Source organism: Mus musculus, chromosome 12 (genome assembly GCF_000001635.26).
Source record: "Mus musculus strain C57BL/6J chromosome 12, GRCm38.p6 C57BL/6J".
NCBI lineage: Eukaryota > Metazoa > Chordata > Mammalia > Rodentia > Muridae > Mus > Mus musculus.
The window spans coordinates 69228869-69250493 of NC_000078.6; the positions used below are offsets into that span (position 1 = coordinate 69228869).

A 21625-nucleotide genomic window follows, 5' to 3' on the forward strand; every position below is an offset into this window, starting at 1 on the left:
GTTCCAGACCAGTCAGTGAATCACAGTGAGACCTTATATAAAAATCCATCCATCCATCCATCACACACACACACACACAAACGCACACACACACATATACTTGTGCTGTTGAGATGAATAATCAATTGGCTGTTTATAAATAAGCATGCAACTTTACAGGACACAAGAAAGCTCTGGGCATAAGACCACAGATCTATAATCCCAGGCCTCAGAACGGGGAGGTGCAAGGATTCAGGAGGCAAAGGCCATCTTTGATGTCACAGCAAGTTCAAAGCAAGCCTAAGATACCTGAGGCTTAGTGGGAGTGGGAGAGGCAAATAAGCCAAAAACTTGAATGATTTCTACAACGGTATAAGCAATTATCTCTGGGGCGTATATTTAAGATCTTTCTGAAAAGGAAAACAGTAAAAAGAATGCATGTGTATATTTGCTTGATTTTGCATTTCAAAACTTTTGAAAAGTTAAACTAGACAACAAAGAGAGATCCCAGCTGTGGTGGTTTGAATAAAAATGTCTCCCGTAGGCTCTGGTGTGTAAACACTTGGTTCCCAGTTGGTGGCGCTGTTTGGAGAGATTCAGGTGGTGCAGTTGTGCTGGAGCAGCTGTGGTGGCTTGAATATGCTTAGCCCAGGAAGGGGCACTATTAGGAGGTGTGGCCTTGTTGGACTATAGGTATGGCCTTGTTGGAGGAAGTGTGTCACTGTGTGGGTGGGCAATGAGACCCTTTTAGCTCCCTGGAAGCCAGTCTTCTATTTGTTTTCAGAACAAGATGTAGAACCCTCAGCTCCTCCTGTCCCATGCCTGCTTGCACACTGCTATGCTCCTGCTTTGATGATAATGGACTGAACCTCTGAACCTGTAAGCCAGCTCCAATTAAATGTTGTCCTTACAAGAGTTGCCTAGGTCATGGTGTCTGTTCTCAGCGGTAAAACTCTAACTCAGACAGTAGGCTTTGAGATTGTATAGCATCACCCCACTTCCAGCTCTTTTTCTCTGCTTTGTGCTTGCATTTGAAGACAGGAGCTCTCAGCTTCCTGATTCTGCCATTTGTTGCCATGACTCCATAAGTAAAAGTGCTTGCCATGCAAGCCTGAGGACCTGAGTTCTAATCCCCAGAGCCTACATAATTCCAGATGTGGTGCTGAGAATCATCAATCCCAGCATTCCTATAGCCTAATAGAAGACAGAGACAGCAGGAATTTTGGAAGCTCATGGGCCAGCAACAGTGAAAAACTAAGAGACCCTGTCTGAACTGAATCGAGGTAGACGACAAGGAAAGACTCCAGTGTGTCCTCTGACCTCCACATGTATGCTGTACTGGCACATACAACACACATACACACACACACACACACACACACACACTTAAAAAGATTAAACTTAGCCGGGCGGTGGTATACACACCTTTAATTCCAGCACTCGGGAGGCAGAGGCAGGCGGATTTCTGAATTCGAGGCTAGCCTGGTCTACAAAGTGAGTTCCAGGACAGCCAAGGCTATACAGAGAAACCCTGTCTCAAAAAGCCAAAAAAAAAAAAAAAAGATTAAACTTGTCCTGGGTGGCGATTATGCCCCGCTCTCTCGGGGGTATAGTATATGCATTTCTCCACTGCAAGAGTATGTCCTGGGTGAGCATATTACTTGGACATACCCTGCACACCAGCATTGGAGAGCTGTACTGAGAGTGCAAACTGTAAAGGTGGTCCTAGGTGCTTAGGTGAGACAGGAGCCTGTAAAGCTGCCTATCTTGACCTGGTCTATGAACGTCAAACAGTACAGACTGCCCAGGGGCTACGATGAAATCACAGAACCCTTTAAACAGCTAGACGGGGTAAAGATCAAGATGGCTCCTGGAGAGTGAGAGTGGATTCTAGAGAATTGAGTAGAAGTGACCATTGTACCCCACATCGCTCTTTTGACATAGTAGTTGGTACGTGCTGGTATCTCTCTGTATTGCAGTTGACCTTGCTAATACCCTTTTCAGTAGTCCTTTAGCTTGTGGATCCCAAGGCCAATTGACATTCACTGGTATGAAGGATAGTTCACCTCCAGATATCTCCACCAAGGTTATCTATCACCTTAAGAACAGTAAAGACAGATAACCAAAGTGCAGAGATGTCATGGTGACCCAGAGCCTTGCTTTGTTATCGTGCCTATTTCCACTAAAAAGTTTTCATTATATAGATGAAGTGATGCAAAAAAAATCACTGTTTTACAGCTTTATAAAAGCACCTGAGAGGCTGAGTGGTGGCTCAGTTGATAAACTACCCACCACGCAAACATGAAGACCTGAGTTCTGATCTCTAGCACCCACATCAAAGTTTGGGCGTGGTGGCATACCTGTAGTCCTAGCACTGGGGTGAGGCAGAGACAGATGGATTCTCAGGACTAGCTGGACACACTGACTAATGCACACACCCATCTGTGTATTTGCCAGAGGCCAGTTCCAGCATTCTTGTTCTCTCCTGAAGGTAGCTAAGGGGAAAAAGTGTAGGCAGGGGAGGGGGACAAGACAGTCTTGCAAGATATTAGGTTTGCTTTTATTATAATATAACATTTATTTTTCTTAGTTCTAACTTACTTTTGCAATGGTAGCTGACCCACTGTGTACTCATATAAATAAATAAATAAACAAACAAACAAACAAACAAACCTTTAAAAAAGAAATAAGAAATCATCTATTTGTCTATATAGCGTCACTACAAGACAGTATATCTTCATTGATCTACAAAAATCTGCTTAAAAGGGTGGGCTGATACCTAGTAAGTGTTATATCTATTTAATAATAATAGGTAAAGCATATTAAAGCAGGAATCTTTCCTACACTGCAGTCTCTTCAGCCTTGCCTAGAAGGGCTCATCCATCCTGCTGTCACAGTCCACGGTGAAAACATCTCAGGAAGATCGCCTGCCAGCTTTTAGCTTCTCCTCGATGGCTCCTGGCACATATTTGCCCATATACACTGTATACATACCAAGTTTCAACAGTGATAATAAAGAGAAAGAAATCTGGAAGACTAGACATTCATTATCTGTCTCTAGCTTTACTGGTTCATGGAGAGCTAAAACTCTTCATTCTTGTGACTAAGTTATCACTGAAGGTTTGTATAGATAAGCCCAGTCAATATTCTGTCTTCTGTCCTTGCACCCACAGTAAATCATTAGTTCCCTTTTATGACTTTTGTTTAAGGTACCTGTTGTACCTAGCAGTGAGGATGAGGATGGGGTTGGTTGCGTACACTTTTTAACCCCAGCACTTTGAAGGCAGAGGCAGATGGATCTCTGTGGGTTCAATACCAACCGACTCTGTCTCAAAAATAAACTAAACCAACAAAAATTAGCAGCTTGGAGCTGAAGAAACAGCTTAACAGATTCAAACTCACATGGTAACTCACAATCATCTATCATTCCAGTTCTGGTCTCCATGGGCACTGCACACACATGATGCACATACATACATACATACATACATACATACAGGCAAAACCATCCATATACATATAATAATTCTTTTAGAAAATTATGGAGGCCTGCACACCTTTAATCCCAACACTCAGGAGGCAGAAACAGCTGGTGGATCTCTGTGAGTTTGAGGCCATCTTGGTTTATATAATGAATTTCAGGCAGCCAGAGTAACATAATAGAGAGACTCTGTCCCAAAAAATAAACAAACAAAAATAACAACAAAAATCAAACAAAACACAAAAATGAAAAAGAATTAAAAAGGAGACAGGAGATCTGCCCTTACTAGGGGTGGGGGGGTGGGGCATAATTATAAAATTCTTGAAAGTATCATGGCCTAGTAAGATACCTGTGACTGTAAAACAGGTGCAGGTATTTGCAGAGCTTCTAAGCCATTGATATATTTTCATTTCCCACTTCACCCAAGTTACCCATCCTTTTAATAACTTGTTTTCTAAGAAGGCAGGGGGCAGCCATGGAGCTGGGATAGGAAGGCTTGAGCAGTTTTGACCAGGCTAACATCCTTGTAAAGCAAGCTAAATGGGTATGTGCCCCAAGACCTCAGTGACCCTTCATGTTAGAAGGTGCCAGAAGCTTAGAGGGTGGTGGTATCTGGACATTATGGCAAAAGCAATCAGAGATCGGAGCAACAAGCCAACTGTTCCAATGAGGCTTTGGTCCTGAAATGGGAAGGGGAATAGCTGGCACACATTTCTAAAACACAATTGCTGCATGTTTTTAAAGCACTGCAGCGGGTGAGCCCCATCGCTCGTGCCTTGGTATTATATTAGTAAAGACAGATTACCAAAACCAAAGAACGGATGAACTGAAGGCCTCTGTCTTAGTCAGGGTTTTACTGCTGTGAACAGACACCATGACCAAGGCAAGTCTTATAAAAACAACATTTAATTGGGGCTGGCTTACAGGTTCAGATGTTCAGTTCATTATCATCAATGTGGGAGCATGGCAGCATCCAGGCAGGCATGGCGCAGGCAGAGCTGAGAGTTCTACATCTTCCTCCAAAGGCTACTAGACTGACTTCCAGGCAACTAGTGTGAGGATCTTAAGCCCATACCCTCAGTGACACATCTACTCCAACCAGGTCACACCTATTTCAACAAGGCCACACCTCCAAATGGTGCCACTCCCTGGTCCAAGAATATACAAACCATCACAACCTCCTAGGCCTCTTTCTGGGTCTAGAAACTCTGCGAATGCATATTCACAACGACGAGGTGTGGTGTCTGTAATCCTGCCATGAATACTATGAGGCTCTCTGCTGGGACCAGGGTCCTTTGAAGCCAGTGTGCCTCCATCAATAACTGAGCCAATAGCCAAGCCAGGAAGGGACCTTCCTTATCCCTGTTAATGCCTGGTCCATGAATGACAACAGCAGGGGGTACCAGACAAAAATAGGTGACTGGAGCAGAAGCCAATGGGCTAAGAGTAATGCTGTGTCTTAGTTACTGTAAAAAGACACCATGACCAGAGCGACTCTTATATAAGAAAACATCTAACTGGGAACTTGCTTACAGTTTTAGAGTGTTAGTCAATGGTTATCATTCAGGAAGCAGACAGGCATAGCTGGAGCAGTAGCTGAGAACTTTGCATGCTGGTCTGCAAGCAGGAGGCAGACAGTGACGCTGGACCTGAAACCTCAAAGCCCATTCCCAGTCACACACTTCCAACAAGATAATGAATGCTTCCTAATTCTTCCCAAACAGTTCAACGGGAGACTAGGAACTCAAATATAAGAACCTATGGGGCCCATTCTCACTCAAACCACCACAAATGGACATAGACATTGCTCGTGAAACTTGGCCTTAGAGAATCTATTCTGGCATATTCAGAGATATATTCACAGAGAAAAGAGAAATTGACAAGTTCTACCATGGGGGACAATAGACATGGAAAAATATATTACTGATATCAGAATCCTGGTGTCTTTCTACACAGTAGCTCATAGTTCATTGAGCCTTCCTAGAAATCAAAAGTTATATCCCGTTATTAAAATATGGGCCATCTGCTTTCAAGTATCCTTTGGAGGCTGTTTGCTAGGTTCACATTGACCGCAGAGGAACCAATATTGGCTAGAAAATAGCTCACCAAGGTATTTTATATTATTTGTGACTATTGTGAAGGGTGTTGTCCTGAGTGAGGTAACCCAATCACAAAAGAACATACATGATATGCACTCAACTAATAAGTGGATATTAGCCCAGAAGCTCAGGTACAATTTGAAAAACATATGAAGCTCAAGAAGGAAGACCAAAGTGTGGATACTTCGATCCTTCTTAGAAGGGGAAAACAAAACACCCATGGAAGGAGTTACAGAGACAAAGTGTGAAGCAGAGACTGAAGGAATGACCATCAAGAGACTGACCCACCTGGGGATCCATCCCATAAACAACCACCAAACCCAGACACTATTGCGGATGCCAATAAGAGCTTGCTGACAAGAGCCTGATATAGCTGTCTCCAGAGAGGCTCTGCCAGTGCCTGGCAAATACAGAAGTGAATGCTCACAGCCATCCATTGGACAGAGCACAGGATCACCAATGAAGAAGCCAGAGAAAGTTCCCAAGGAGCTGAAGGGGTTTGCAGCCCTGTAGGAGGAACAAAAATATGAACTAGCCGGGCGTGGTGGCGCACGCCTTTAATCCCAGCACTCGGGAGGCAGAAGCAGGCGGATTTCTGAGTTCGAGGCCAGCCTGGTCTACAAAGTTAGTTCCAGGACAGCCAGGGCTACACAGAGAAACCCTGTCTTGAAGAACCAAAAAAACAAAAAAAACAAAAAAACAAAAAAAATATGAACTAACCAGTACCCCCAGAGCTCCCTGGGACTAAACCACCAATCAAAGAATACACATGATGGGACTCATGGTTCTAGCTGCATATGTAACAGAGCATGGCCTAGTTGGTCATCAATGGGAGGAGAAGCCCTTGGTCCTGTGAAGGTTCTATGCCCCAGTATAGGGGAGTGCCAGGGCCAGGAAGCAGGGAGTGGGTGAGTTGGTGAACAGGGGGAGGAAGGAGGGGATGGGAGTTTTCAGAGGGGAAACTAGGAAAGGGGATAACATTTGAAATGTAAATAAAGAAAATATCTGTTAAAAAAAGAAAAGAAGAGAAAAGAAAAGAAAAGAAAAGAAAAGAAAAGAAAAGAGCTCATACCACTGTCATTCCCATGGAATGTCCCAGTATGCTGCAACATGTCCAAACATGCAAGGCTTGTTCTCAGTTATGGCCATGGCATATGAATGTTATATCGAGGCAAATACATAAATGTGTCCATCCTGTATGGGGTTGGCAAGTAACCCACACAGGACTTAGGCCTGCCAGGGAGAGATGCTCATCAGATGCCCTTCCCTGTGGACGGCTGCACACCTCTTGCAAGTATTTCCAGGAAATAAACATCAGGGAAGGCTTTCCCTTGGGTCTCATCTAACTCAAGGTTGTGTAGAGACACCCTTAGAGCATTGACAGAGACCAGGGCATTCATTTCACAAGCACTGGTGTGCAGAACGGGGCTGAGGACAACCAGATCCGATGGTACTTCCGCCTACCTTACAACCTTATAGGGACTGAGTGGGTTGAAAAGAAAAATGTGTCACTCAAACAGCAGTTAAAGAATTTGAATGAAGGTAACCTGCAAGGGTAGGGCACACCCGGAAGCCACAGGATATTAAACAAACACTCACTACCTCACGAGCTGTTTGCCAAGGAGGCCCGTGAAGTCCACCCCCCAAACAATATAGACTATTGCTACTGCTAGAGATTGCTCACCAGAATTAGATGGTGTGATGACCATTCTTGGTTATCAACTTGACCACATCTGGAATTAACTAAAATCCAAAACTGGAGGGCACACCTGTGAGGGATTTTTGCTTAGTTTGAAGTAGGAAGATCCACTCCTAAACCAGATCTTGAGGAGAGAAGGCACACCTTTAATCTGGGCACCCCTTCTTCTGGAAGCCTATATAGGGACAAGGAAGAAGGAAGCCTTTTCTCTTTGCTGACTGGGGTCTTTGGCAGGCCCTTATAGGTGAATCATAGAAGAGACCATTGGGATTTTGGAACAAGGCTCTATCATCATCTGGAGACAACTATTCTCCCTTTGGGAAACAGCTCTTGGCCTGCTACTGGGCCTTAGTTTGATAATGAACAAAGTTACTGTGAGACCTAAGTTGCCCATAATGAGGTGGACATGAGTGTTATCTGACCCACCAAGTTATAAAGTAGGATGTGCACAGCAGCAATCTATTATCAAGTGGAAGTGATTACATATCTATATCTATCTCAAGATATAAATATAGATATAGCCAGGCGTGGTGGCTCACGCCTTTAATCCCAGCACCTGGGAGGCAGAGATAGGTGGATTTCTGAGTTTGAGGCCAGCCTGGTCTACAGAGTGAGTTCCAGGACAGCCAGGGCTACACAAAGAAACCCTGTCTCAGAAAAAAAAAACCAACAACAACAAAATATAGATAGATAGATAGATAGATAGATAGATAGATAGATAGATAGATAGAGAGATGTCATTTCCATTTGACAAGAGATTGTTTTATATAAAATCAGGCCCAAAGCACGTGCATGTTACATGAAGAAGTTGCCCAAATGTGTATGGTTTCTAATCCTGTTACAATGCCACCTGCTGTCAAGCATGCACCTATAGCCTCATGGAATGTGCCCTGTGGTGGATTGGCTGAGGAAAAGAAGACTATACGCTAGTTTAATGACGTTTCTGCATGTTATACAGGCACTACTCAGAAGTGGACAGTTGAAGCCTTATAAGCCCTTCCTGGGACAACCCTGAAAGTGACAAGTGAAGGGAAACCTTCACAGTGGGCACAACTATGGGCAGTATGCATGGGATTACAGTTTGTTAGGAAGAAGAAATGGTCAGATTGTGCAGTTGTTCACTAATGCATGGGCTGTTGGTTGTTTGTTCAGGGACTTGGTAAGAACATGATTAGAAAATAGGTAAGAAAGACACTGGGCAGGAAGTATGTGGATAGATCTCACTAAATGGGCTAAGGATGTGAAGACACTTGGCCCCATGTAAATGCTCATCAAAGGGTGACTTCGGCCAGGGAGGCATTCAGTTATCAAGGAGGTAGGATGACCCATTCTGTGGACAGTCAGCTTCTTTCTCCATCTATCCCTGTCATTGCCCACTGGGCCCATGAACAAAGTGGCCATGGTAGGTTATGCATAGAATCAGCAACACAGACTTCCACTCACCAAGGCTGACCTGGCTGCAGCCACCACTGGGTGCTAGATCTGCCATCAGCAGAGACCAACATGAAGCCCCAGATATTGCAACATTCCCTAGAATGACCAATCAGTGGCCTACCTGGTGGCAGGTTGACCACACTGGACCACTTCACTTTGTTCTTACTGGAGTAGATAATTATTTTGGTTACAGATTTGTCTTTCTGCACACAATGCTTCTCTGACAAAACTGTTATCTGTGGACTTACAGAATGCCTTATTTACTGTCACAGCATTCCACACTGTACTGCTTCTGACCCAGGAACTCACTTCACAGCCAAAGAAGTGTGACAGTGGGCCCACAATAATGGAATCAGCTGGTGTTACCGTGTTCCCGACCATCCTGAAGCAGCTGGCCTGATAAAAAGATGGAATGGCTTTTTCAAGACGCTCTTACAGCACAAGTTAGGTGGCAGTAGCCTGGCGTGGGGCAGCATTCTCCAGAAGGTGGTATATGCTTTGAATCAAAGTACCACATGTGGTCTGTTTCTCCTATAGCCAGATCTATGGGTCTACAAACCAAGGAGTGGAAAAGGGAATAGTTCCTATCACCCCTAGTGACCTTCTAAGAAAAATTTTGCTCCCTGTTCCTGTGACCTTAATTTCTGTTGGCTTAGAAGTTTTGGTTCCAGAACTGGGAGTGTTCCTGCCAGGAGTCCCAATAAACATTCCATTGAACTAGAAACCCAGACATTTCCCTGGCCTTTTTTGGGCTTCTGATGCCCTTAAGTCATCAGGCTAAGAAAGGAGTAACAGTGTTAGGAGGGGTGATTGATCCAGCTTACCATGGAGAAACTGGATCGCTTCTCCAATGGAGGTAGGGAAAATTTTTGCCTGGAGAGTAGGAAATCATTTAGGTCATCTCTCGGTGCTGCCATCTCTGGTGATGAAAGTCAATGGGAAATTACACCAGCATAATCCAGGCAGGATGACAAAGGGCAGAGACCCATCCGGAGTGAAGATGTGGCCCCTCCTCCAGGAAAAGAGCTGAAGCCTGCTGGGGTTCTTGACAAAGCTAGAGGAAGTACAGAATGGGTAGCAGAGGAAGGTAGGTATAAATACCAGCTCAGGCTGCATCATCAGTTTACAGAAACAAGGATTGTAGCTGACCTGTTTCTGTTGTAGTTTGTTAAGAATGTATTTGTGGCTGGGCAGTGGTGGCACACGCCTTTAATCCCAGCACTCGGGAGGCAGAGGCAGGTGGATTTTTGAGTTCGAGGCCAGCCTGGTCTACAAAGTGAGTTCCAGGACAGCCAGGGCTACACAGAGAAACCCTGTCTCGGAAAAAAAAAAAAAAAAAAAAAAAAAAAAAAAAACCAACAACAAAAAGAATGTATTTGTGCAGATATTTGTGTTTTCTTTCCTAAATTTCTTTATTATGTGTTGTAACATCAATTAAGAGAATATCAATGGTTATCATACTTAAGTTTGACATACTAAAAGAATGTCCCTCAAGGGACATTGCCACCTATTCTAAATTTATAGTACATTTGCGGCTGTGGAATAGTTATGACCTGGTTAAATATTGAATGCATTTGGATGCAATGTGGGATAGTTATATTTAGGCTTTATGTAACATGATTATTGTTTTCATTTGGAGATTCATCACAACATACGGTAATATAATGGTGTGTTGACAAGGGTTGGGTTTGCGGTGACTATTTTTGGTTGTCAACTTGGCTACATCAGTTGCTGTTTTCTCCATCAGATGTGCCCAGAGATCTGGTTGCAGTTTCTATCAACTCTGATTGGTTAATAAAGTGCTGATCAGCCAATAGCTGGGCAGAAAAGAATAGGCAGGATTTGAGTATGGAGGTCCCAGGGAGATGAGAAAGGAGAGGGAAAGAGGGAGGGAGAGGAGGAAGAGGAGAAGGAGGAAGAGGAACAGGAGGAGAAGGAGGAGGAAGAGGGGAGGAAGGAGGAGGCGGAAAAGGAGGAGGAGGGGGAGGAGGAGGAGGAGGAGGAGGAGGAGGAGGAGGAGGAGGAGGAGGAGGAGGAGAGGCCATTTGGATGGACTAGACCAGGATGATTCACCATGAGGTCGTGATGAGAGAGCAGCCATGAGAACACACATGGACCAGAGCAAGCCAGGGCAAGACCTGATGGCAAGTAACAGGGCATGTGGCTGGGTAGTAGCAGCCTAGTCAGGTTTGAATAGCTCAGAACCTGGCCAGCTTAGGCTTGTTAATAAAAATACTAGGTCTCTGTGTTATTTATTTGGGAGCTAAAATGGGCTAGAGCACCCATAGAAATGCCCTTCAGTTATTAGCAGGCAAAGGGGATGTAAGAAGAAAAAAAAAAACCTCAATAATTGCTTTTACAGAAGGTTTTGGGTTTTGCCTGCTTGCCCTCTCCTTGCTAGCAAGTCCATTCCTTCACTGGCGTCAGAGCCTACTACTTCAGGATCCAGCACAGAATAAAGTCCAGCTGAGACATCCAGCCTTGTGGACCAAGCAACTACTGGATTCTTGGACTTCTGGTTGGACTTCCGGTTCACAGCCAGCCATTTTTGGATTAACTGCGCTGCAGGCTGTAAGTCCTTTTAATAAATCCCCTTTCAATATATAGAGATGCATTCTATAAATTCTGTTATGCTAGAGACCAGATTAATACAGACGGCAAGTCTCTACTGCCAAAGACACTACATACTACATGTCTTTGCGGAAGAACATGGAAAATCAGAAGGATTGATCTGGTCCTTACTCCTGGCCAGCTTTCACCGTGCTGGGAAGGACTATGCTGGGGAAGAGCTGTAACCAACGCCCCCACCTTGCTGGGGATCCTGAAGTCTACAGTATCAACACATCAGGCCTGATGTTCCCACTGGGGAAGAAACTATTATGGGTACAGCCAATTATTTTCTGACTGGATTTGTGGATCGTTCCACAAGAGGGGAATTGGTGCCGTGTTCTGTAAACCCGGTCAAAAGCCCATGGCTGGGGGAAGACCATAGATTTTTGAAAGCTGCTGCTCTTTTGCTAAGTTCTATGTGTCTGTCAAATTGCCTTCTAAATAGTTGTCTTTATACCCGTCCACTAGTGTAGTTGTCATCTTTGGTCAATGAGGTTTCTGTTTTTAAATGGGCAGTCGTTACTGTAGAGACAACTGGTTAAAAGTGCTATTGAATGTCCAGCCCTAGAGGGGCATCCTACCCAAGCCTCAGGGACCATCGTGGAAGGTGGAGGGGCAGATGGCAAGAGGTGGTGGGTTGTAGAATTATCACCGCGATTTAGGGTTGGGGGAGGGGCTCCCTGCCCTCCGTGGTTTTAAAGGCAGTTAACAGTTGCAAGGAAGGGGGGGGGGTGTTTCAAGCTCCCACCCCCAGCTTTTGTAGGCAGTTAACAGTTGCTAGGCAGAGACATTTTATTCAGTGGAATAGCTATGCTCATGTAACTGTAATTAAAATCATTGGTTCTTCAAGGAAGACTTGAGGTTCGCTCCTCTCCCCAGAGAAAATGTATACAAGTGGGAAATGAAAGATGCAAGACAATAATGTTTCCTTTCGTGTTTAGAAAAGGGGAATTGTGCCTGTGTTCCCACATAATATCACCACGAAGAAATAATAGAACACTCAGTGCCTCAGGTACCAACACCTTCTACAGCGATTAGCACGGAAGTACACGTGAAGAAAACCAGGGACACCCAGGCCCTACAAAAGCAAAAAAACCTCATATGCGTCTTGAAACCATGTATTACCGAGGCTGAAGCAGAACTGGCATTGGAGCACTGCTCGTGTTAAAAAATGATCTCTCTCACACACACACAGCCAGGAGGATGCTCAGGTCAATAAGCTGGCCCAGTTGGGGTTCATAAACCCAATACTTTGTACAGTTGTGAGAAGAAGAAGAAAAAGAAAGCTCACTTTCCAAATGAACACCATGGAGCTGGAGAGATGGCTCAGAGGTTAAGAGCATTTGTTCTTGCAGTGGACCCAGGTTTGATTCCCAGCAGCCACATTTCACAATTGCCCATAATTCCAGGTCCAGGATGTACACCATACATACATACATACATACATACATACATACATACATACATACAAGCAGAACACTCACATACATAAAGTAAGTTCATGAGAAACCATTCTTGATTAATAGAGCCCTAAGAAGCCCAGACAGTGGCTGCAGAGAGGCTTCAGGGAGAGGTTTGCAGTGTCTTCGCAGCGCCCGGTGCTCCCGGGAGCGGCCAGGCCCCGGTCCGGGGCGGTGGCCGCGCAGACGCGCAGGTTCCTCGGTTCCGCCTCCGCCAATCTGGACCCTCCTCGCGTTCCGTTCGCGCGTGCGAGCGGGCGCCGAGCTGGCTGGGCCCCGGAGGGCGGATGGCGGACCCGCAGGCGTTCTGCGTGGCCGAGGAGCGCAGCGGCCACTGCGCAGTGGTGGACGGACACTTCCTCTACGTGTGGGGGGGCTACGTGGTAAGGGGAAGGGGCGGGCGCTGGGGCGGCGCGGGAGCGGAGGCAGGGGGATGACGGCCGGCGACGCAGCACTCCCACAGGCTCCCAGGCGAGCCGCCTGCCGTGCTGCCCACATCGCTCCCGCTCCCAAAGCCACAAAACGGGGTTTCGGGGTGCGTGACCCCTCCAGCCTCCGTGGCTCAGGACTGGAGAGGACCCCAGAACGTCGTGCCGCGTTGTTTGGTATCATTGCCACCGTGCTACTCAAAATACGGAAGTCACCAAGCAGTTAAATTTATCAGCTATTTTTAGTGGCATTTCTTTGCTAATTAAGTACCTCTGGAGTCTCAAAATAGATTCGTATTCGCAACACTCCACCACAGAGTTTTGTGGCTGAAAATTCGTATTGCCATGGCGGTTGGAATGTGTGTTTGTTTTGTTTCTATGATCGTAGGATGATAACAAGGATTATCGAGTTGGAAAAATAATTCAGGTGTACCTGCCCACCCCGTTTGTTTACAGATTAGAAAATAAGCCCTACGGAATCTCTTCTGCAAATAGAAGATAACATCTTCTGACCTCCTCAGTGCCCTTAAATGACAGACCTGTAACACAACGAAATAAAGTGCATACTGTGTGTGTTAAGAATTATCAGGTCCGAGTGGGTTTTGTTGTTTTGTGTGCTTATTCCTAATTTAGTGCAGTATAAGTAAAAAAGAAAAAAAGAAAAATTGGTTTTTTGTGTGCCAACTATATCTGGTATGTCCTAATCATATGGGATTATCGACTAGGGTCTAATCTGTAATGTTAATTTTTAAAATTTATTTTATGTACATGAATGTTTTGCATATATACATGTGTGTGTATGTATATATGTATGTGTGTGTATATATATATGCATCCTGTATCCATGGAGGTCAGAAGAGGGTGTTAGGAGCTGGCATTACAGATTGTGCTGGGAATCTAACCCAGGTCCTCTGCAAGAGCAACCAGTGCTTTTAACTACAGAGCCATCTCTCGTGCCCCACATCTTCATTTTATAAAGAAAGGCATTGACCCTTCAGTGGTCATGTGACACTGGGGGCTGCATTCTGGAGCTTTATTTTGCTTTGTTAATTATTTGAGACAGGATCTCAGACTGCAGCTCACACTGCCTGGCCTGGAATTTCATGTGTAGCCCAGGTCAGGCTCGGATTCAGGATAAGCATCCTGTTTGTGCCTCTCAGGTGTTGAAACAAACAGGAGCATGAGCTACAGCTAGCTCTCCCATCCAGAAACAAAACCCAACCAACCAACCAGACAAACCCACAGATCTCAAGTACCATAGGCTGGCCCTGAGCGTCTCATCCTCTGGTTTCCAGTTACTCGTGGTTATCTCCTGGCCTGGCTTTGAATTCGTTTTTGTTTTTTTTGTTTTTGTTTTGTTTATGAAACACTAGTATTAGTTTTTGAAGCACGTACAGTTTTTTAGTGTTTTTAAGTTCTGCCACTTGAAGACACCGACTTACCAAACTTGATCTGCTGTGTTTCTATTGGATTGTGTTGACACTGGTGTAAATTAAATGGAAAAGATTAAAATAATAACTTTGCAAGGCAGGTTGTCCAGCAGCAACCTGTAAGCCCTGATGTTGGGAGGCAGAAGCAGGGGAAGCAGGAGAAGCTGGAGGGCATTTGCTGTTCTGTAATGAGTTCCAGGGTAGCACAAGACATTGTGTCAAAAATAACAGTAATCTTCTAGTACCTCACTGTGTCTCAGCTCTGTATGGCTCCTCTTTAACTCCATACATGAAATAGATCAGTATAGAATTCTTTGGGACCAAAAAGGAAATGTCTGAATGCTTTAAATCTTATTTTACTCCTGAAAATTGTAGCGGGTGAGAGTCCAGTTCTCCAGGGGGCAGCTGCAGAATTTTTCTTTTCCAACTACTTGTTATTCCAAATAGCAGAGGTGCTACAAACACAACCCTGTAATATACGACACAGACTTAAACCCCAGGTCTTTTACTTTTTAGATCCCAGGGATCATCAACAGGTCTGAGAAAAAAAAAAAATGTCTGAGGTATAAGTGGGAGGGGGGAAAAGTGGGAGGCAAAAAAGACAGTGTGCCCTATCTCCAGAAAGTGCAGGACCCTTCCCACAGCTGCCCTAGAAAGGCCTCTTGAACAGGGTGTGGCTGAAAGGTCCGGGAAGCTGGAGGGATTCCTGCACCGAGAGTGTTTCAGCTGTTTTATATCCCAAACAACTCTCCTCATTAATACGAACAGTGTGTGTGTGTGTGTGTGTGTGTGTGTGTGTGTGTGTGTGTGTGTGTGTAAGTTGACAGACTTGTGTCCTGAAAACTCAGATACCTGTGTTGTGAAGTACTTCCTGTTAAAGCCAATTTTTAAAAAGTATATTTGAAACAGAGGCCAGTGTACAGTGTCGTTGGTGCTAGAAAATTCTTTTGTTCTCTGCCCTCTATGCCTTCTTCAAATTTCTGACATCTGTACAGTTGCCAGTGCCGCTGGCAGGAAGGTCAAGTGGGGAAGATTCCCAGATAATTAAAAAAGTCATCTAGTCTGGTATGTATGGAAGATTGGTTTAGGAAATGTCTAAAAAGAGTGAAGAGGGCTTTAGTGGCAGATACTAAAGTATATCACAGCTCTGAAGTAATCCAGTGATCTTGACCCAGCAGGTAGCACCGTAGACTAAGAAAGAGGTGGCAGAAACAGACAGGCCTATGAGACTGATTTGGTTTGTAAAAGAACTGTTTTGAATGTAAACAATCAAGTATTCAATAAATGGATCTAGGATATTTAGAGGAAAATTATATCAGAGCCTTAGGACTGACAAGTTAAATTCAGGAAAACTAAACTTCACTATGGGGAAAAAGCAGGACATTTTAAAAAATCTTGGGTTGAGAAAAGAAGAAATAAGTTAAATATATATATATATATATGTATATATATATATATATGAAAAAATTAGCTGATCAAACTTTTGGGGAAAAAAAAAACTGCTTTAAAAAGCATCAGAAAATGAGAAACCTAGTGGCAAATGAAGAAATATTGGTTATGTGTGTGTTAGACTGGAGTCCTGCAAAAACCAAGAGCAGATGAGAAGCTTCCAAGGCTGGAGGGCTCTGCTGTGGAGCCCTCGCCTGGTGTGCAGAAGCCCTGTGGTACACACTTGTAATCCCAGCATGCAGGAGGTGCGGGTGGGAAGATCAGATATTTATGGTCATCTTTGGCTATATAGGGAGTTAAAGCCATCCTGGGCCAGAGACTCTGTCAAAAAAAAATTTTTTTTTAAGTAGAAATAAAATAGGAGTAAAAACATAAAAATCTAGGATCTATCTGTAGAAGGGTGTGATACTGGGCCCATGATTGCAGAAGCTCACAATTGCTGCTTGTAAGAGGCAGCGGGACAAGCTACCCCTCAGTGTGTGTCAGTCTGCAGATAGTTCTGTAGATGGCCTCAGAGCTCGCTGTCCGCATAGACCAGATCCTGGTTCTCCGGTCTCCCTGATGACCCATGACTACTCAATGCCTTTTCCTCAGAGCTTTGAGTTTTCTGTATTTTGTGACATTATTATTTTCTAAACATTATTCACTGCCACTCCCAGCTCTGTTGTAGACGTGGTATTTTTGGGGTTCTCTTTTTAAAGGTGTGTGTGAGAGAGACAGAGAGAGACACAGCAAGAACACCAAAGGTGTCAGGTCCCCTGGTTGTGTGCGAGTGGCCAATATAAGTGCTGGGAATGACCCAGGTCCTCTACAAACACCCTGTGTGCTCTTGACCCCTGGACCATCTCTCCAGCCCTATGATAGAGGTTTTATACTGCTTATCTACCTAAAGCTAGAAGACTGTTCAAGTTTTCCTGTCTTTCTTCTAGACACATTTGATATGGTTCTCCTTGCCACAGTATTATCCATTTCATTTAGGTTTTCACATGTACTGGTACAAACAGAACTTGTGTATAATCTCCTCTCCTTAATCTTTCTCTCTTTATATGTATATATATGTTTGTATATAAAACTATACATGTGTCCTCCTTTCCACTCTTAAAATTGCCTGTTGGTAGCTTCCCTTCTCGCTAGGATAATCTTATCAGAGATTTATCAGCCTTCTGAAGAATAAGCTCAATTTACTGGCTTCTCTGTACTTTATTTTTCTTTATTAATATCTGGGTTTACTACTTCTGGAATTCTGGGATTTATGTAGTGGATTTTTGTTTATTGTTTTGTTTTTGTTTTTTCAGATGGAGTCTTACTCTGTAGGTCTGGCTGACTTGAAACTTCATATATAGTCAGGCTGTCCTTAAACTGGTAGTTATCCTCCTGCCTCTGCCTCCCAAGAATGAGCTCACAGGCATGAACTCCTCACCCCCAGCTTCCTATGATTTAGTTCTTGGCCTTCTTGGTGTTTTGTTTTTTTTTTTTTTCTCCCCCAGGACTGAGAATTGAACCTAGGATCTTGCTAGCAAGCTCTCGCTTACTGACTTATGTGCCAGGCTCCCTTTTGAGTTATTATTCCGGGGCAGTGTGTCACACTAGTCACACTGCTCTTGAATTCACTCTCTAGCCCAGGCAGGCCTTGAACTGACTGCCTTCCTGGTTCAGCTTCTCTGGGGACTGAGGTTGCAGGCTGCTCCAGCAGGCTCAGCTCTCCTGCTCTTCTGACGCTGGATTCGTAGGTCGCTCCTTTGGAATATGGTAATATAAATGCTTGAGGCTATACATTTTCTTATAAGTAGTGACAAATTTGGGTAAGCAATATTTTGTTATTTTTGGTTTTGGTTTTTGAGACAGGGTTTCTCTGTGTAGCCCTGGTTGTCCTGGAACTCTCTTGTAGTAATAATATTTTTAATAAATCCTGACACAGGGTTACTACCTGCCTTAATGGTTTATGTTCCCAAATGAAAGACACACACACACACACACACAGCCTTTGTATTTTAATACGCCTTAAGCAGTACAATAGCTGGGCAACTGCCTAACCTCCATGCTGTTAGAATCTACCTCCCACCAATAACTCCAAGTTACTACTTAACTAATTTCTGTGTTGCATCTTGGCTGCCCTTGACCCAATTAAACAGCCTTCTGGGCTGTTTTCTCTTGGCCCCTTTACATGGCGGCTCTGCTTCCCCCTCATGCACATTATTACCCTTCCATGGTAGCCTCCCTATCGTCTCCTCCACACTATATCCTAAGGCATGGTAGATCCTCCTTTGCTCCTGCTCCTCTCAGTCCCAAGCCCAGAAACCCGAAGTCCCACCTCTCTCTCTTCTCTCCAGCTATTGGTTGTTGGCATCTTTATTTAACCAGTCAGAATTAACTGGGGACAGATTCCCAGAAGCTACATGCAGACCCTCACCTGCAAACAGTTTTGGGGGACCCAGTTAGCATTAGAATACAAGCAGTTACCCTCTCTCTGCAGACCAGGCTAGCTTTGAACTAGCATTAAAGGTGTGTGTCATCACTGCCCAGCATATTTGATATTTTTCATTGCTTATTGAACCTATAACTTACATAAGGAAACATTCAGAATTTCTAAACTTAGAGTATTCTTTTTAATGTTTATTTGATTATTTTAAATTGTGTGTGTGTGTGTGAGAGAAAGAGAGAGAGAGAGAGAGAGAGAGAGAGAGAGGTGGGCACTTGGGTGCAGGTGCCAGTGGCATCAGGTCCCCTAAAGCTGGAGTCACAGACAGTTGTGAGTCCAATGTGAGTACCAGGGACAGTACTGGGGACAGGACTCAGGTCCTCTGGAAAAGTAGTACATGTTCTTAACTGCTGAGCCATGTCTCCAGCCTCACACACAGTATTCTGTAATGCATTTTGTCTTATTAATTTCTAATGTCACCATGTCCCACCGAGGAAATGTGGTCCTTTAGAATATGCTTAGGCTTTCTCTAGGGACCAGCTGTGGTTATTTCTCATGGATATTCTGTTCATTCTTTTATTTTTTTTCCATTAGTTTATTCATTCACTTTACATCCTAATATCTGCCCCCCTCCTTCCAGTACCCCTCTTCAACTCCCCACCCCTTCCCCTTCTCCTCTGGGAACGGGAAGGTTCCTGTCTGGCTATCATCCTACCTTGGCACATCAAGTCTCCGCAGGACTCGGCACATCCTCTCCCACTGAGGCCAGACAAGGCAGCCCAGCTAGGGGAATGGGATCCACAGACAGGCAGGCAGACAACAGATTCAGAGACAGCCACACTCTGGTTGTTGGGGGACCTGCATCAAGACCAATCAGCTTATTTGCTACATATGTGGGTGGGGGTGTGCCAGGTCTAGCCCATGCTAGCTCTTTAGTTGGTGGTTCAGTCTCTGGGAGCACCCAGAGATCTAGATTAATTGACTCTTTTGGTCTTCCCGTGGAGCCCCTGTCCTCTTTGGGTCTCTCAATCCTCCCCCTAATTCTTCCACAAGACTCCCCAAGCTCCATCTAATGTTTGGCTTTGCGTCTCTGCATCTGTTTCAATCAGCTGCTTGGTGAAACCTCTCAAGAACAGTTATGCTGGGCTCCTGTGTGCAAGGACAACAGAGTATCATTAATAGTGTCAGGGATTGGTGCTTGCCCATGCGGTGGGTCTCAGACATTGGTTGACCATTCCCTCTGTCTCTCCTCTGTCTTTGTGGTTAGTATTTGTGTGACATTTCTTTATCTATCCTATAGTGGACGTGGTGTCGTTCTGTTTTATGTAAAATACACTCAGCTAGGGCTCAGTTCTATCCAGCATGTTACTCATTTCACTTAGAGTTTTGCCCAAGTGCCCACCTCTCTCTCTCTCTCTCTCTCTCTCTCTCTCTCTCTCTCTCTCACACACACACACACACACACACACACACACACAATTTAAAATAATCAAATAAACATTAAAAAGAATACTCTAAGTTTAGAAATTCTGAATGTTTCCTTATGTAAGTTATAGGTTCAATAAGCAATGAAAAATATCAAATATGCTGGGCAGTGATGACACACACCTTTAATTCCAGCATTCAGGGGGCAGAGACAGGGCAAATTCTGAGTTCAAGGCCAGCCTGGTCTGCAGAGAGAGGGTAGCTGCTTGTATTCTAATGCCTGTCTTCATCTAATGTTTCTCCTTTCTTAACTCTTTTAATTTGAGAATTGTTTCAGAAGGCTTTGTTCGTTTTTAATTTCTTTTTTTTACATATAAATTATGTAATTTGGTTTTAGTCATCTTACTTATTTTAGCATAAAATTTAGAATAACATAAATTTAACATAAAATTCAAAGTTAAAATTTACATTTATTTATTTGTTTATTTGTATGTGCCTGTATTACAAGTGGTGAGTGTAAATGCCACCACAGACGTGTTGAGGTCAGAGGAGACTTTGCAGTGATTATTAGTTCTCTTCTTGTACCATGAGGATTCCCAGAGATGGAATTCAGGGCCTGGGCTTGGCTACAGGCTTAGCTCACTAAGCTAAGATTCTCAGCCTTCTTAATGCTTTTTCATAACTGTAATTTGGCTACAGTTTTTTGTTTGTTTTGTTTTTTGGTTTTTCGAGACAGGGTTTCTCTGTGCAGTCCTGGCTGTCCTGGAACTCACTCTGCAGACCAGGCTGGCCTCGAACTCAGTAGTCCGCCTCCCTCAAAGTTAAATTTTAAGTTAAAAGTTCAAGTGCCAGGCGGGGGCTGAGGCCCAGTTGGCTGTTGGAGCACTGGTGTAGGGCACAGTGAAGCCTCTGGAGTGCGCCGAGGAGAATGAGGAGTGCTGGGATAACAGCGTCCACTGCAGAGCATTTAGTGGGCAAGTTGTTCCGTTGTTTTCTGGGATGGGAGCAGTAAAATGGATAGAGGGTGGTCAAGAGAGCGGTTCTTTTGTTGAGGGATCTAGTTGTCAGATCAAGTTGGATGTTCTTAGGAATGACTCAGTGGAAAGGGAGACTTGGTGTGGAAGAGAAGTCATTGGCTTGAAGAGGCATCTGTGGTTAAGAGTACTTCCTGCTCCAACAAGGCCAGGATTTGGGTTACAGGCAGCTCACAACCACCTGTAGGTAGCTCCAAGAGATCGCATGCCACTGGCTTCCATGTGACATGGACATAATTGTTTTAAGCTCCATTTAAGAAGGTATGATGCAGGTGATGGCCCTGAGCAGTTACATCCAACTTCTTTTATTTGTGTCAGCTGAAAAAGGTTCGTCATATTGACTACTCATCTAAAGTGAAGCAGTCTGTTTTGCAGGGATAAATCTGCTTAGCTATCCAGCATAAATCCCATTTCCCTTTTATATACAAGGGCACTTGCTGAGGCTCTGGGAAATTAACTGTAACAGCAGACATGACCTCTGCCTTCACAGTGTTGGTGGAGAGTTGCAGGCCAATTGAGCAAAACAGCAAAACAAATGAACGAAAACCAAAGAAATACATTTTTTTAAGGTGTAAAGAGATCTGAGATTAAAAAAAAAACTTTTCAACATGCTGGAGGTAAGTAATCACAGAAGTTTCACACGTGTCACCAGGACTGCGAATCAGTAGAGTAAAACTG

The 21625-nt window shown here is 44.2% G+C and overlaps 1 protein-coding gene across 5 annotated transcripts in view; it reads left to right on the plus strand.

Annotated features, from left to right (window-relative positions):
• The window catches only part of Klhdc1 (kelch domain containing 1), a 56918-nt gene that overhangs the window by 1140 nt on the left and 34153 nt on the right, over positions 1-21625 (plus strand). Inside the window, exons 1-3 of one of the 5 annotated variants that reach the window (XM_011244120.1) lie at positions 6442-6467; positions 8965-9779; positions 11094-11263. The exons of 1 other annotated variant lie outside the window; for it this stretch is intronic. Coding sequence is in view for 1 of the 4 variants with exons in the window: in NM_178253.5 (NP_839984.1) it covers positions 13050-13145 (96 nt within the window). In the remaining 3 variants the exon portion in view is untranslated. Of the gene's footprint in view, positions 1-6441; positions 6468-8964; positions 9780-11093; positions 11264-12963; positions 13146-21625 lie in introns of those variants that run through there. 3 more of the 5 variants (XM_011244119.3, NM_178253.5, XM_030246743.1) reach the window with 3 other exon arrangements.